Source organism: Myotis davidii, unplaced genomic scaffold (genome assembly GCF_000327345.1).
Source record: "Myotis davidii unplaced genomic scaffold, ASM32734v1 scaffold390, whole genome shotgun sequence".
In the NCBI taxonomy this organism is placed as follows: Eukaryota; Metazoa; Chordata; class Mammalia; order Chiroptera; family Vespertilionidae; genus Myotis; species Myotis davidii.
The window spans coordinates 2701550-2716998 of record NW_006282748.1 but is presented as its reverse complement, the minus strand read 5'-3'; the positions used below and the strand labels follow the sequence as shown (position 1 = coordinate 2716998).

General features: G+C 46.1%; 1 protein-coding gene across 1 annotated transcript; it reads left to right on the top strand.

Annotated features, from left to right (window-relative positions):
- Positions 1 to 102: 102 nt before the first annotated feature.
- Positions 103 to 15434, top strand: IRF4 (interferon regulatory factor 4). Its single transcript, XM_006753194.2, has 9 exons — positions 103 to 144; positions 1464 to 1741; positions 3040 to 3226; positions 4040 to 4128; positions 5000 to 5144; positions 7483 to 7590; positions 9957 to 10310; positions 12981 to 13093; positions 15193 to 15434. Exons 2-9 carry the CDS (start codon positions 1523 to 1525, stop codon positions 15334 to 15336), a joined length of 1359 nt encoding a protein of 452 aa, XP_006753257.1. The 5' UTR covers positions 103 to 144; positions 1464 to 1522; the 3' UTR covers positions 15337 to 15434.
- The last annotated feature ends 15 nt before the right edge of the window (positions 15435 to 15449 follow it).

Sequence of the window (15449 nt, the reverse complement as noted above, 5' to 3'; positions counted from 1 at the left end):
GGAGCAGTCGGCCTCGCCCCGCCCAGGCTCCGCCCCCAGCGCGGCTTTTAAGCTCTTAAAGTTCCTCTTTCGCACCTCCGAGTCTTAGTTTCACCACTTGAACTTGGAACCCACTGCTGCCCTCGGCTCCGAGTCCAGGGCAAGGTAAGACCTGGGGTCGGGCAGGAGCACAAATGTGAGGCTGGCGGGACAGAGAACCTGGAGGGAGAGGCCAGAGGTCCCGGGGACCGTCCCGAGGACAGCGCCGGGGACCCCAGCTTCTGCGCCGGGAGAAAGCACGCTCCCCTTGAGGGAGTCCGATGCCCACCCGTGTTCCGGGCCCAAGGTTTTGTGCGGGCTCTGCAGAGGGACCCCGGCCACTGCCCGAGCACCTCTGCTGGCTCTCCCTGCTCCCGTGTCCCCACTATTCTGCGGGTCCGCCCAGCGCGGGCCGGGGCGAGGTGCTGGCACACGCTGGACCAGATGGGAGACTCTCAGGGCCCCAGGGGCGGCCGAGACGGGGCCGTCGAAGGCACTCGCACAGGGGAGCGGGCTTTCCTGCGGGGGACAGCCCCTTCCTTCTGAGGCTCCTTCTGCTCGTTTGTTCGTAAGGGACCCGAACTCACCGCGACCTCCGGCGCGTGTTTCCCTGGCTGGTGGTGAAGGAGGAGGAGCTCCAAATTTGGGCACCGGGGACTGCGCTCGGCTGCCTCAACCCGGCCCTCCCCGGCCTCTCGCCCTCCCTTGCGCCCTCCCCACCTCCACCTCCGCCAGCCTCCAGGGCCGGGCTGACACTTCCCGCGCGCCCAGGGTGTCCCCCGCTACTTGGCTGCGCTCCTCGCCAAGGGCCGGGCCACTGCTGTGTGTTGCCCCCAGGGCCCATTTGATCCTTACTCTCCGGCGAGGGCTCAGGGGCATTTGGGACAAAGAGCACGGGCGCGGGAGAAGGAAGGCCAGGAGACGCTGCTGGGTGCTGAGCATCTGGGACGCCCGGCCGCAGGCTGGCCTTCGTGCGCCACCCAGGAAGTGTGAAACGGGGAATGGGCAGGAGTGGAAACTGACAGTGAGGGGGAATGGGCTGATACTAGCTTCGGGATGGGCAAAGAGGAGCGGGAACCGTTAGTGAGCGTGCCAACGGAGTTCCAAGAAGGGTGGTGGCTGGGTCTGGGAGTGTGAGCAAAGGCTGGAGTGTGTGTATGGGCTGTGGGGTGCGAAACAAGAATGGAGAGTCTAAAGGTGGGATAGGAAGACAGACTCCGCGGAGGGTGCGCTTGGGAGGAGGCAGGCTTCTGCCGGCCAAGGGGACCAGCCCCGGCAGCTGAGAAGGTGTCTTCTCTCTGGGAGCTGTGATGACACCGACCTCATAGCGCGCGCCTTGCTGCCCCGGAGTCCCTGGGCCTCGTGGTCACTGCCACGGTGGTTTGGGATCGGTGCCCTGAGCGCTGTGCCGCGGTGCTTTAGGGAGGCTCTCCTCTCACCTGCAGCGCGGAGAGTGCAGGAGGCAGATCCTGGGCGCGAGAGCAGGACCGTCGGCGCACTGGGCATGAACCTGGAGGGCGGTGGCAGCCGAGGCGGAGAGTTCGGCATGAGCTCTGTGAGCTGTGGCAACGGGAAACTCCGCCAGTGGCTGATCGACCAGATCGACAGCGGCAAGTACCCGGGGCTGGTGTGGGAGAACGAGGAGAAGAGCATCTTCCGCATCCCCTGGAAGCACGCGGGCAAGCAGGACTACAACCGCGAGGAGGACGCCGCCCTCTTCAAGGTTACACGCACGTGGGGAACCCGCGGTCGGGATGGGGGGAGGGCCCCAGAGAGCCGACGGGTCCCGAGCCCGGGCTCTTCGGTGAGCCCAGCCCCTGCGGGGTGCTCCCCGGCCCGAGGTTCAAAGAGGGAAGGGTAACCCACCGGGACCCACGAGATGGGGTGGTCGCAGCAGGGCGGGCGGCCCGGGAGCAACAGGTGTGGATGGGCCAAAGCCCTGGAGAAGAGAAGTTTCAACTTCTCTAGTGTTTTCACAAACGGGAGGGCCGGTCCGATTCTGAGCGTGTGGCTTGAGCAGCAAGCACTCAGGGAGTCAGAAGGCTCCAGCGGCAGGGAAGTACCGGAGGCTCAGTCAGGGGACGCCTGCCTTCCCAGGACAGTAGCTGGAGTGTTCTTGGCTGCATTTTTGTGGGTTTCTCTGTTTCCATCGGAGCCGCTTCCTGTACTCCTGGGTCTTTCCTTGCCTCCTCTAATCACCTTGTGCTTCTCTCTGTCTCTCTGTCTTTGTGAGCGCTCGTGGGTGTGCTGGTCACTCCCCCACCCCGCAACTGTTTACATGTTTCACTGTTTTTGCTATTTGTCTCTCTCCGATTTTTTTTTCTTTGATTCAATCCCTCTCTGGCACAGACACTCTCTGGTTCCGTCTCTCTTTGGGCCCCTCCATCCCTATCTCTCCCTCTATTTCTCTGCCTGTTTGCCAGACTCCCTCTTTCCAAGTCTCTCTGTCTCTCTCTCTCTCTCTCTCTCTCTCTCTCTCTCTCTCTCTCTCCCTCTCTCTTTCCTCAGTTGTTCTCTAGGTTTCTGTCTTTCTTCCTCTGCCTCTTCTCTTCCCACCCTCTTGGGTTCTCTCTTTCTCTTTCTCCTCTAAATATTTCTCTTCTTTCAGGATCTTTGTTTTGGGCCCCTCTCTGGGTCTCCCTCTTGCTGCCTATGTGCATGTGCGTCCCTGTCAGGATTGTTTTCTCCTGGAGCAGTTACCCAGTGAGCTTTGCCTTAGGGCCCAGCCCCACCACCTGTAGGGTGCACAGGTAAAGGGGACTTCCTCAGGGAATTTGCTCTCAGAATACCTCAAACTGGCTGACAGCTCACCACACAGCTCTGTCCCTAGTTCCAATCAAACCCACTGTGGAACTGGGTGAACAGGTCCTTTTCCAGGGATCCTCCACATCTTACCCACCTGTCACAAATACTTAGAGAATGTTCCCACCACTTGTCTTCAAATTCCTTTGGAATTGCAATTTCCAGATTCTTTTTAAAAAGACCTTGTATTTTAACTTTTCCCCTCTTCTTTCCCACCAGGCTTGGGCGCTATTTAAAGGAAAATTCCGAGAAGGCATTGACAAGCCAGACCCTCCCACGTGGAAGACACGTTTACGGTGTGCTTTGAACAAGAGCAATGACTTTGAGGAACTGGTTGAGAGGAGCCAGCTGGACATCTCAGACCCCTACAAAGTATACAGGATTGTTCCTGAGGGAGCCAAAAAAGGTGGGACTTCCTCGATCTGCGTCACGGGATATTGGCAGTCTGACACTTGTAGCATCTTAAGTTCATTCTGAAGCTCACTTTTCTATTTTTGTTTTCAATAGCTTGCCGGCCATCTGCCCCATGGTCAAGCCCAGCAGGTTCATTCTCTGAGTTCTCTGGGTCACTAATTGCAAGTCCTGCAGTTTTAGTGCAGGATACGCTCTCACACTCCACGTCTACAACTGCGTGTGTGCATGTGTGTATTTTTTAGTTAGGTCTATTAAGTTATGGGCTAAATTTCCAAACCAGAAAATGGAGAACTTGTTCAAAGCTGTACTTATTAGTTTTTCATAATTAACCTTTCACAGAAGGAAGCATTCATACATTCATATATTGCTACTATTTATATTAATAAAAATGTCAACTTTTAGGATACACTATGGTCAGCTGGGCTGCTTATTCAAATTCAGACTCCCTCTTTCCAACCTTCTGACAGTGTGTCAGAGTAGAGCCCAGGAGTCTGCATTGTAACACACCATACAAGTGACCTTTTTGCAGCACGTTTTGCTGGTGGGGCCATTTCTGTCACCAGGTGCCTTCACACACAGCAGGACCTTGTAGAAATCAGTTTAATGGAATGGTCAAACAATGGCCCAAGGGAATTGCTGGAAAATGTCTAATTTGTCAACAGTCTAATTAGTCAAATGTCTAATTTGTCTAATTTGCGCATTCTAGGAATTAAATCCTCAGATATCTTTTCTAAGATTTGATGTTTAGTTATGTCAGTTCCCTTTTTTTTACGTTGTGCCATTTCCCTTTTGCAAAAACATACAGGAGCAAAGCAGCTCACCCTAGAGGATCCACAGATGACCATGAGCCACCCCTATACCATGCCGACTCCTTACACCTCACTCCCAGCGCAGGTACCGTGGAGGTGCAGGGCTCTGGAAGGGAAGGCTGGGGAGAACACACAGAAAAAGCATCATAAGCTTGTTTCTGTTATCAATCAAACAGCTAAACAAAATCCCTGGGCATTGAATGAATGCCTCACTTTCCACAGTGAGCTCTCGGGGTTGGTTGGAAGGAGGGGAGGACTGCATGTGTCTGCCTATTGGTGTAGACTTCCACTACCGATTCTGAAACCTTCTGGGAAACAGACCTATTGTGGAAGTTGATGGTTTTGGTACTACTTTATATCATGTGAAACCACGGGGCAGCTGATCTCTTTAGACATTTCTGATGTGAATTACAGCTTTGTGGTCTTCACTTTGGTGGGGAAGAGAAGGCAAATTTCCTTACGGGACTTTTGGCACCAGGTTTAACCATATTATAGAGCTTTACATATGTCATTACTTTATATCACTGTCTCCATTATGCTTTCTTGATTCTTTATGGATAGTTTTCACCTAGTGCAGCGATTCTCAACCTGTGGGTCGCGACCCCTTTGGTGGTCGAATGATCCTTTCACAGGGGTCACCTAAGACCATCCTGCATATCAGATATTTACATTACGATTCATAACAGTAGCAACATTACAGTTATGAAGTAGCAACAAAAATAATTTTATGGTTGGGTCACAACATGAGGAACTGTATTTAAAGGGCCAGAAGGCCGAGAACCACTGACCTAGTGTGATGAGCCATTCACTCTAAGGTCTTTCAGATGATAAAACGATTTGGCTGCCCACCAAATAAAAGATTGCCTGAGGAGTTGGGGAGGATATGAAAGAATCTGCTTCTCTTTCCAATGCCTACGAACTGTTCTTTGCTGATCTGGGTGCTTTCATCTCTTTAGCAGGTCCATAACTACATGATGCCACCTCACGACCGAAGCTGGAGGGAGTACGTCCCTGACCAGCCCCACCCTGACATCCCTTATCAATGTCCTGTGACCTTTGGACCTCGAAGCCACCACTGGCAAGGCCCAGCTTGTGAAAATGGTGAGGACCGTGCTGGGGCAGGTTGCTGTGGCTGCCACTGACCCAGCAGAGTGCACCTTGGCGAACGGGCCCTGGTCTCTCCTGCTCTGTCCTTCTGGGTGGACCACAACTCTCTCCCTTTATCAGAACTGCTGGGGAAGACATCACACATTGAATGAGGGTGTTCCCTCTCCTGTGGGGTGGTAAGGTCCTAGGAGGAAGGATGCCAAATGTTATAGATGCCTGGCCTACTGTGTGCCAGGACTTATGCTTACAACTACCTTATGAGAGATCTTATTTGAACATCAGGGAGATGATGTCAGATAGCTAAAAACTGCTCCGTTTTTTATAGAGGCAAGCTCACAGAATGTACTCTATAAAAGTGAAGGGCTGGGATTCAGTTTCAGATGTCAAACTGACTAGCTATGTTTTTTAAATTACCTGTTCAAAAGGTTGATATTTTTTATCCTTGCCAAATAATCTTAAGCTTTATTTTTAACCCTCAGGGAGAAAAAAAAAAAAAGAGTAGATTTTAGCAGCCTTTCCTCCTGGATTTTCCCTTAATATTGACTGAAGGCCACAAAATTTTACTAATCTGTTTCTGTCTACACATCTGTAAAATGGGTTTATTCCAGTTCTGCGCAGTCCCTCTCTCCACAGGGGCACCAGTAGATTATTGAGCTAGTATATTTCACTTAAACAATGTTGTACCATTGTAGTTGCTCTTGGGATTAGAGGTGATAGTAAGGGAATAAAGAAATAAGTAACATAACAGTCTCCACAGGGTGTGTAGTGCTGGTTTTGGATCCCAAAAGACTTTACTCATTCTAGATGAGCTATAATTCCATGCCTGTAAGGTCCCCAGACATCAAGATGAGCTCTCTCAGCAGAAGCACTAGTTAAGTGAAGAGAAAATTTCATATGATGTATTCAATACAGCAAACACAAGCTTTTAGAATTTTAAAAAAGTTATTGGTTGATTTGAGAGAGAGAGGAAGTGGGGGAGACAAAGAGAGAGTGAGAGAGAGAAACATTGATTTTGTTGATCCATTTATATATGCATTCATTGCCTGATTCTTGTATGTGCTCTGACCAGAAACGGAACCCACAACGTTGGTGTATTGAGATGACACTCTAACCAACTGAGCTATCTGGCCAGGACCAGGCTTTTAGAATTTTGAGTTAGCTATTTAAATAGAAATCTTGAAATGGATCAGCACACAGATTCTTTTGTATGTTCTGGAACTACTTGGTCAGTCCCTATTTTTCTAGTCTGTTCAGACCTCTCAGCGAATGGCATTGAAGAAGTTTAAGATCTGTATTGAGTAACATATTTACAGAAGAACTCAGAATTCCATTTTATTAGCTTTTAAGAATTACTTCGGCAAGGGTTGGTTTTCTAGATCACAGTGGAAGATTAGCTAACATGAAACTGTCTCTGGAATTCAGACCTATGTCCAGTGTATCAGGCTCTGTTGAATTAATAACTTCAATAAGGAGACAATGCCCAGAGCTACGCAGAAAGGCAGGTAGGCAAGCATAAATTGAAGCATTCGTTGACATTAAATAAAGTGCAGCTTCTAACTGGGCTCTTTGACGTGAGAACTCGTGTAGACCTGAGCTCACAGTTCTGCTGTGAACGTGCTGTGTGAACAGGGCTAAATCAGTTCATCTCTCTGAGTCTCAGTTTCCCTGTTTATCAGTTATGGAGGGATGTGGTCAAAGGGTACAAACTCCCAATTATAAGATGAGTAAGTTCTGGGGATCTAATGTATAGCGTGGTGACTATTTAGCAATGCTGTATGATACTGAAAGTTGCTAAAAGAGCAGATCTTAAGTGTTCTCACCACACACACACACACACACACACACACATAATGGTAATTATGTGTGGTGATGAAGGTGATAACTAACAGAAAGAAAGAAAGGAAGGAAGAAGGAAAGAAGGAATGAAGAAAAAGGAAGGGAAGGGAAGGAAAGGGAGGGGAGGGGTGGAAAGGAAAGGAAAGGAAAGGAAAGGAAAGGAAAGGAAAGGAAAGGAAAGGAAAGGAAAGGGAAGGAAAGGAAAGGAAAGGAAAGGAAAGGAAAGGAAAGGAAAGGAGACAGAAGAAAATTACTGCAGGAGAGTTCCAAGTTCCTTCCAAAGCTGTGAAAGGCTCCTTCCTCCTTCGACTTTAGTTTTTCCCATTGGACTTGAGCTTGTCTTGGCCTTTTGGGAGAGCCAGAGGTCAGCTCCAAAGGGCCCTGAAGCCCTTCCCTCCCAGGATTGGTGCACCCCCACCAGGGGCTAATAGTCACACCTCAGGAGAGGAGGCCTTCCTATTTGTGTACAAACTCTGACTTTTATTTACAAATACAGGTTGCCAGGTGACAGGAACCTTTTATGCTTGTGCCCCACCTGAGTCCCAGGCCCCTGGAATCCCCATTGAGCCAAGCATAAGGTCTGCCGAAGCCTTGGCCCTCTCAGGTGAGTGTGGCTTACGGTCTGGAGGCACCCAAGGGAAGCTGGTGCCTACAGTGCTCACCTCACTTTTGGGTAGATTTGATGGGGAGGTTGGTGAGCACAGCCCACGGGCCCTCGTTTTCCTCCAGCTGGTGCCCGCATGTGTGTGGACACTCCTGACTCCCCACCTTGTGGGTGAGGAACATTAGAAAAGTTAGCACCAAAAAGACAGTGTAGGATTCTGATGCAATTCTACATGCTGGATGAGTCATTTTATGTTCTTCATTGGCATCTATCTGAATTTCCTAGAATATGCAAACACCCCGGTTTCATTTACCTGGCCCCTCTTCAGCTAACAGCCTCACAATGTAGTATACCTTCTTAGAAAAAAGCATCAGGGCTTCTCATCTTGAAAAGCTGATCATCCTTCCAGGTTTAGCCACAAACAGTGTTCTCATCAGCTTCCCGGGGACGCTAGTTCTGGCTGCTTGCCTTCATCACAGTTGCATGCATATTGAGGCCTTCCTCTGAACTGAGATATGTTTTGCAGAAAATACGGCTTAGATTTGATTTTCAAGGTTTCATTTCTAAAAGAGTCCTGGCACCTTGGAGATGCCACCTGTTTAAGGGAGGGACCTCAAAGTGTACTAACTATGCGGTGTGTGCATGTTTATTTTTTAGGTAATGTGTTGCATTGTTTTAAAATGAGATTTGTTTTTACATTAAAAAATGTAAAGCTTAAGTTTCCAGGTTCTCCTCTGCTCCCCTCGCGCTCTAAAAATCAGTGACAGAATCAGTCAAATTCTCAAGGTTTCAGGGAGACGAATTATGGGCACCTTTCTCTCTGCAAGGGGAGCTGGAGTTTTTGTGATTTCACCCTTTTTGGTTCCAAAGTTCTGAATGAGGCTGCTGCCTTCTTCCTAGATGTTCCTAAATGATGGAGGAAGGAGATTTTCCAAGTAGAAGGGCTTGTGTTTGTTTTTAGAAACTTTCAAATGCTTTCTTAAGCACCTACAACTTGTGTGGGTACCTGAAGAGTAGGAAATAACAGCTATTTGTATCGCTGTGACCTTGTGATTTTTGATGACATATAATGAAATGAAACCTACCCTGCAAGTCACCTCTAATGGCCAACGCCCACTCTCCTCAGGGTATGCTCTCCCAGCTCACTCTCCGCCAACGTTTACAACAGCAGAAATTGAAGTGGAGAATTGAGACATTACGTGGGTTAAGTCTCAAAACCTGACATTGAGGAATAGGAGGGTTTTGTGGGTTTCTGTTTTTGGAATGCATAAGACAGATTTATTACTTGAATGCATTTATTAGACAACTGCAATTATCATTCCTTTTAAACCCATACATTTGCACAAGGGTAGCCGATGCCTATCCACAAAGTCCTTGTGCTTCATTAAGGGGCCCTTTGCCATCCTAGGTTGGTCCTTTCAGTCTGTGGGTCATAAGTCAAAGAAAGTTCTGGAATCAGCAAAATTTTATAACTGAGTTCATCTTGTTTAATGTTTTAGAAAGCACCCTTTTGGAATTATTTTCAAACTTAAATATGTAGCCTAGTGGGATTTCAGCAGACTTTACTCTGAGAACATTTGTCTTATTGAGTCCTTTCTTTCCACATCAATTAATTTTATTTTACAAGTAGTACATATGCTGTGAAAAAAACTAATTTAAAAATCAGAAAAGCAAAAATGAAAAAGAAACATCACATTCTCAGTACCCAGAGATCACCATTGTTAACTTAGTGTTTAGCCTTCCTGAAACTTCAGAGTGTGTGTGTGTGTGTGTATGTGTTAACCTAATGGCATCACATTGATCCCCCCCCATCCCCCGGCCCCGAAACGTCATTATACTCTCTTTGCCAGTAGAAATTAAACTTGGATTTTATTTTATCCAAAATCAAAACTGATTGTTATGCCTAAAGATTAATTTTTATTCAGTGGTACATGACTTAGTGTTTTAGACATCACCATTAGAGAGAGGGAGAGAGAGAGAGAGAGAGAGGGAGAGAGAGAGAGAGAGAGCTCTTTACTGTGGTGCTCTCTAAAAATAGTCAAACCTACTTTTTTGAAAATTAATGAAAGTTATGCTCCCTCAATCCCCCCAAAATGCCCCCTCACATAAATGGGGGAAATGCAGAGTTAGACAACATCCAATTGACTTGTGGGCCTTTTCTATCATCTCACTGTCTGTGAATCTCCAGAAGTGAGAGAAAGGCACGCAGATCTCAGACTAGACACTGGAACTTTTTACTTTCTATGGAGCATCTTGGGCAGCAGTGTCCCACCAAATACTGTACTTTGGATGGTAGTTTGGCATCATGAGGGGTGTGCAATGCTCTTGGTCCCTTAGCACTGTCCCCAAATGCTCTGTGTTTGCAGACTGCCGACTCCACATCTGCTTGTATTACCGGGAAGTCCTGGTGAAAGAGTTGACCACGGCCAGTCCCGAAGGCTGTCGGATCTCCCACGGGCACACCTATGATGCCAGTAACCTGGACCAAGTCCTCTTCCCCTACCCAGAAGACAATGGTCAGAGGAAAAACATCGAGAAACTGCTGAGTCACTTGGAAAGGGGTGTGGTCCTCTGGATGGCCCCTGATGGGCTCTATGCCAAAAGACTGTGCCAGAGCAGGATCTACTGGGACGGGCCCTTGGCATTGTGCAGTGACCGGCCCAACAAACTGGAGAGAGATCAGACCTGCAAGCTGTTTGACACACAGCAGTTCTTATCAGGTAATGCACCTCATTATCGGTTAGAACGCAGCGCCTCAGCCTGTGAGCCACAGAGGGAGAATAAGGTGGTGCTGGCCTGTCTGCCGCAGTGGTCAAAAACAGCAGGCCACTCGCCCAGACAGAGGTCTCCTTCTGTTAATCCTGATCCCAGAAGAGGTTTCTTGTTTAGTTCACATCTCACCTCTCCTTTTACCACCAGCTCCTTTCCATCAGCAGAAGGGTATGAAGAGGAGGGTGATTGCTCAGGGGGATGTGGCACCAGCTGGTGCCCGTATGTGGCACATCTGTGGATATTTCAGCTATTGAAAGTTCGTAGGAAAAATGTAACTGTGAGAAGTATATTGGTGACATTCTTGGTTATGAGATGTGCAGATGGGACCAAGGATAGTGTGTTGAACTGATTTTGAAGGGAAATTATAAGAAGGCTTTGAGCTTCTTCTATATATGTATGTCTCAAATCATATTTTCCAGAACCAGGAAGTTTTGTTTTCCTAGTTTTGATTTCATGACAATTAAGTTAGCTCTGGGCTGGCTTTTGTGAAACTGCTGGCCAAGTTATTTCCGAAGTTTCAACTGAAGTGTTCATGTGGCCATCTATATGGACGCTGCCTCTTTGGGAGGGAGAAAGCTATTGTAACCTGCACTAACTACCAATTCTTTTTCTACCTTGCCCTAACCAACTTTTTTAAAAGTACCCCCTTTGGAAACACCTGTGTCTTCGGGTTTTCTTGTGCCCCTCCTTTCCCTGACCGTTCCTCTTAAGTCAGTCCATTTGCAATAAAAATGTTCTGGCCCATTAACCGTTGCTCAACTTTTTAGGTTTAACTTGCCCAAATTCGCTTAGGCTCATTCAAATTCTCTTTGGGTGCTGAAACTAGTATTTCCCTAGATGACTAACCCTGCCACAGAGGTGTGACAGGAAGAGGGAGCACTGTGTCAGGTTCCCTAAGGCAGCACCTTGGGTGACAAACCACCGGCATCTGAACAACCCTTCCTAACCGAGCTGCAGAATTGTGAGGATTCTCTCTGTCCAGAGCCCAGCATGGTGATCATGGTGGAGTCCTGAGAGTGGGGTCTGAATGTACCCACTGAGTTTGGATCTCCTCCAACACTGTGGATCCTGGTCTCTTTGGATCCAAAAGCTACCATAGGGCTAGGCTTTCATTAAGGCACCCAGGGAAATGGCTCTTCTCTGAGTTTCTCTCATGAGGCACCTTGTAGGAATGTAGAGGCCTCTCATTCTAACGAGGCAGTAAGTTCCTCTTTGAGTCACAGTGAACTGAGAGGTGGATGCAGGCAACAAGTAGCAGGTATGACGTTCCAGCTGTCAGCATCCTCGGCTGCAAATTCACTTGCCTAGAATTTAGTGTTTATCTGTGAGCAAGGATTATTCTGTTTTTTTTCCCTTCTTCCAGAGCTGTGCTTTCTGTCCACAGCAAGCTCTTATCTGGAAGTGTTCACTGAGGTGCAGGGAGGAGCCTATAGTCACAAGCCAAGTAGACCAGCTTCTGCACAATCACAGAGCACCTTCAGGCCAAGGAGGCAGGACTATACCAATGTGCCATCCTAATGAGCTTGTGGAGGCGTAATCTTAGGCCTCTGTGATGTAAATGCCTTTTATACATCCTAAGTTGGTGAGGGTTCATTTGAATTCTGGAAGAAAACAACAAGCAGGAAGTCAGTCCAGTGAGTTAGCTAGAATCTGCTCTTCCGTTGAAGAGAGCAGTGGAAATCTTTGCTATCTACCCATTCAGGATTTGCAGGCTGCCAGGGACAGCCCCAGAGGCACTGCCAGGGTGTGGATCTGATAAAGATGCAAAGGTGCTGTTCTACAGAAGTCTCGGCAGAGACTGTCAGCGCCCTTCTTTGACAGAAGTGACATTTGAGTCTAGCGGAAAGAACAGGAGCAACTAGAGGCATGAGCGTTACCTTGAATGTGGGTGACATGCTCAATGCCAGAGGCTGAACACATCTTTCCAACAGTGTTCTGTTCTCCATTTTGCATCCTTAGGGTAGGCAGAAGGCCCTAGTCTTCATGGCTACCCTTCCCATCTCAGACCATCATCTGTCCCAGAAAGCAGGCAAAAAATCTGCTGTAGTCACACAGTTTGGACCTTGTGCCAAGTGGGATGCCACTGCCCAGAACTGGGCTCAGTCTCCAGGATGGTGACAGACCTTGTCTGTGGTACCCAAGTCACACAGAGTCCCGGGTGACAGACAATGGATTGTATCAGCAGCTTTGAGAGGAGGTTTTTAAGTAATCCTGAAAGTAGTCAGAAAATTCTGATTATTTTAAAAGAAAACTTATTCTTTGTATAAATTATTCTTTTGGCTCCACATGGCTATATTTCTCATCCTTTTTCTTCTCCTTCACTCCTTCTGCTACCTTTTGCATCCCCATGGGTTCAGTACTACAAAGCAAGGTTCTTAACCTCCAAGCCTTATTTCCATGAAGAATCAAGTGAGACCTGCATCCTCTCAGGAAAGCACAAATAGGAACAGGTACATGCAATTTTGCATCTGGGCTAAAAGCCCCTCTTAGAGAAGTGGAGTACTCATTCCTGTTTTAGTCTTAAGAATCAACATGGAGCGTTTGCTGCCTATTTTAACCTGGTGTGCTCAATGATGAGGGTTTCTAAGCATTTTTTTTTTCTTATGGGGTTTCTTCAGAACTGCAAGCATTTGCTCACCATGGCCGTCCGCTGCCAAGATTCCAGGTAACTCTGTGCTTTGGGGAAGAGTTTCCGGATCCCCAAAGACAAAGGAAACTCATTACTGCTCACGTGAGTATTTAGTCACATTTAAATGATTGTTTCCCTACTTTTCACCAAGGACAGGGGTCTATTTAGAGAAGTCTCAAATGAAAAGTAAACAGGGAAGGAGGGCTGTAACCCAGTGAACGTGCAGGAGAGCAGCCTCGAGACTGCATCCTGTTCCCAGTCTTGGAAATCCACTCCTCAAAAAGGAAGCTAACTTCCAACCATTTCATTTGTCTCCTCTTTTTTATTTTTCAAGGAAATTGTCATAGTTCCATTTTATAAGGATTTAAAAGGATTGATGCTAAAAGTTGTCCTTTAAAATTCTTCAGTTTAATATTGCAATCAAAATGCTGTCTGATATTTATTTGATGGAGTTTTCCCCAAATGTGTATTTTGTAGCTCCTTCAAATATTTCCCAAATCCTTTTATTTCTGGATTTTTGTTTTTTAAAAATTATAATTATTAGAAACAAGAGCCAAATGATATTTGGAGGAATACAGGGAGATCAGACCATTGCAATTCCTGAGACTGAATTTAAGATGGGTTCAACTGTGGCAAGTAAACACCTGTTTCATAAAAAAAAAAAAAGAAAAAGAAAAATAGGTTTATATTGATAACATTTAGCATTAATTTGCCACAGAAAAGAGTTTTGAATACCTAGGACTTTTGAATTTGAAAATTTTGCATTGCATTGCTATATACCTTCAAGAGTTATTAATGGGCCCAAATAATTAACAGCGAAGGTAAAAATGATACCAAATAATATAAAAATGCAGGTCATATTTTAGTTCTGATAATGTTTCTCATTAAAAACTGAAATAAAACACTATCCTAATCTTAAACATGCAGACCCCCTTCTTGATTGTAAAATGAAAAACAAAACAACCAATAAACAAAATATAATCCTATGGACTTCAGATGCTTCTCAAGAATCCTCGCCAATGATTGATATAATTACTGATATAATCTTGTAAACAACTGGAATTGTTAAATGATGAACTAAACTGGGATTGATAAATAACATTTAAGAAGTTGGTAACGAACTCCCACATCAACCTGACTCTAAGGGTTTTGGATGCACTAGCTTTCCTATAATTAGGCAAGGAAGGGCTCTCCATGCGAAGACCCCTGAAGTCACCTTGTACCCCGTGGTGCCACCAAGGACTAAGGGGGGCGGGGGGAGGGTGCCCAGGAGTTCCTATTCCTTTTATTATGGATTTAATTTATTTTCGGTTCTTCATATGAGTATGCTTAATTTCTGTATATCAAATAACATAAAGGCTCAATTTAATAGCACCATTGACTGAAAGCACTTGGTGTTTTTAGATGCTGTAAATTTAGGAAAAGCTGAAAATTAAATTTTAATATTGAATGCAATCACACTAATAGACAAATTAGATTAATTTGGGAACAAGTAAATGTTCCCACAATAGCAATTTTGTTGATGATGTTGCTTCTTTTTCTTTTCTCTTTAGTTAAGAAACACAGATGGTCTAGGTCAGTGGTTGGCAAACTGCGGCTTGCGAGGCACATGTGGTTCTTTGGTCCCTTGAGTGTGGCTCTTCCACAAAATACCACGTGCAGGCGCGCATGTGCAGTGCGATTGAAACATCGTGACCCATACGCAGAAGTCTGTATTTTGTGGAAGAGCCACACTTAAGGGGCCAAAGAGCCGCATATGGCTCACGAGCTGCAGTTTGCCAACCTCTGGTCTAGGTCATCCTGGAATTGTAAGACTGTTCAGGATGATCCCCTTCATCCTTGTCATAGTGGCCTAAATTCACTAAATATGACCTCAAATTTCCTTTTAATTTGGTCATTTTACCTGATTTGTTGAAGTTTCAGTTAAATGTAAATTTCTAATGACAGATTATTTAAAAGTATCATCTTTACCTTCAATTGAAACCCATAATTAAGTAGATTCTGTTTGCAGCTTGATGTATGCAAGATGAACAAAAATTGGTTCTTCAGAAGGCCCCAAGTATAAAATTTTTTATGTTATAACACCTAATTTAGACTTAACTTTATTACACTCTTACATATATTGAGTTATTTAATGGTGAGCCAACTACAGGATGTTAAAAAGAATATCTTAGTAATGTCTTCTTCAAACCTTTTTAAAGGTTGAACCTCTACTGGCCAGACAGCTCTATTATTTCGCTCAGCAAAACAGTGGACACTTCCTAAGGGGCTATGATTTACCTGAACACATGAGCAGTCCAGAGGATTATCACAGATCCATTCGCCACTCCTCCATTCAAGAATGAGAAACGTCCAGTGATTCTGCTTCATTATAAATACCTGACTTTGACCGCACAGCTGATTGAACCCCCCTCGTTTTGTTTTGTTTTTGTTTTTTGACGACACTTGAAGAACCTCA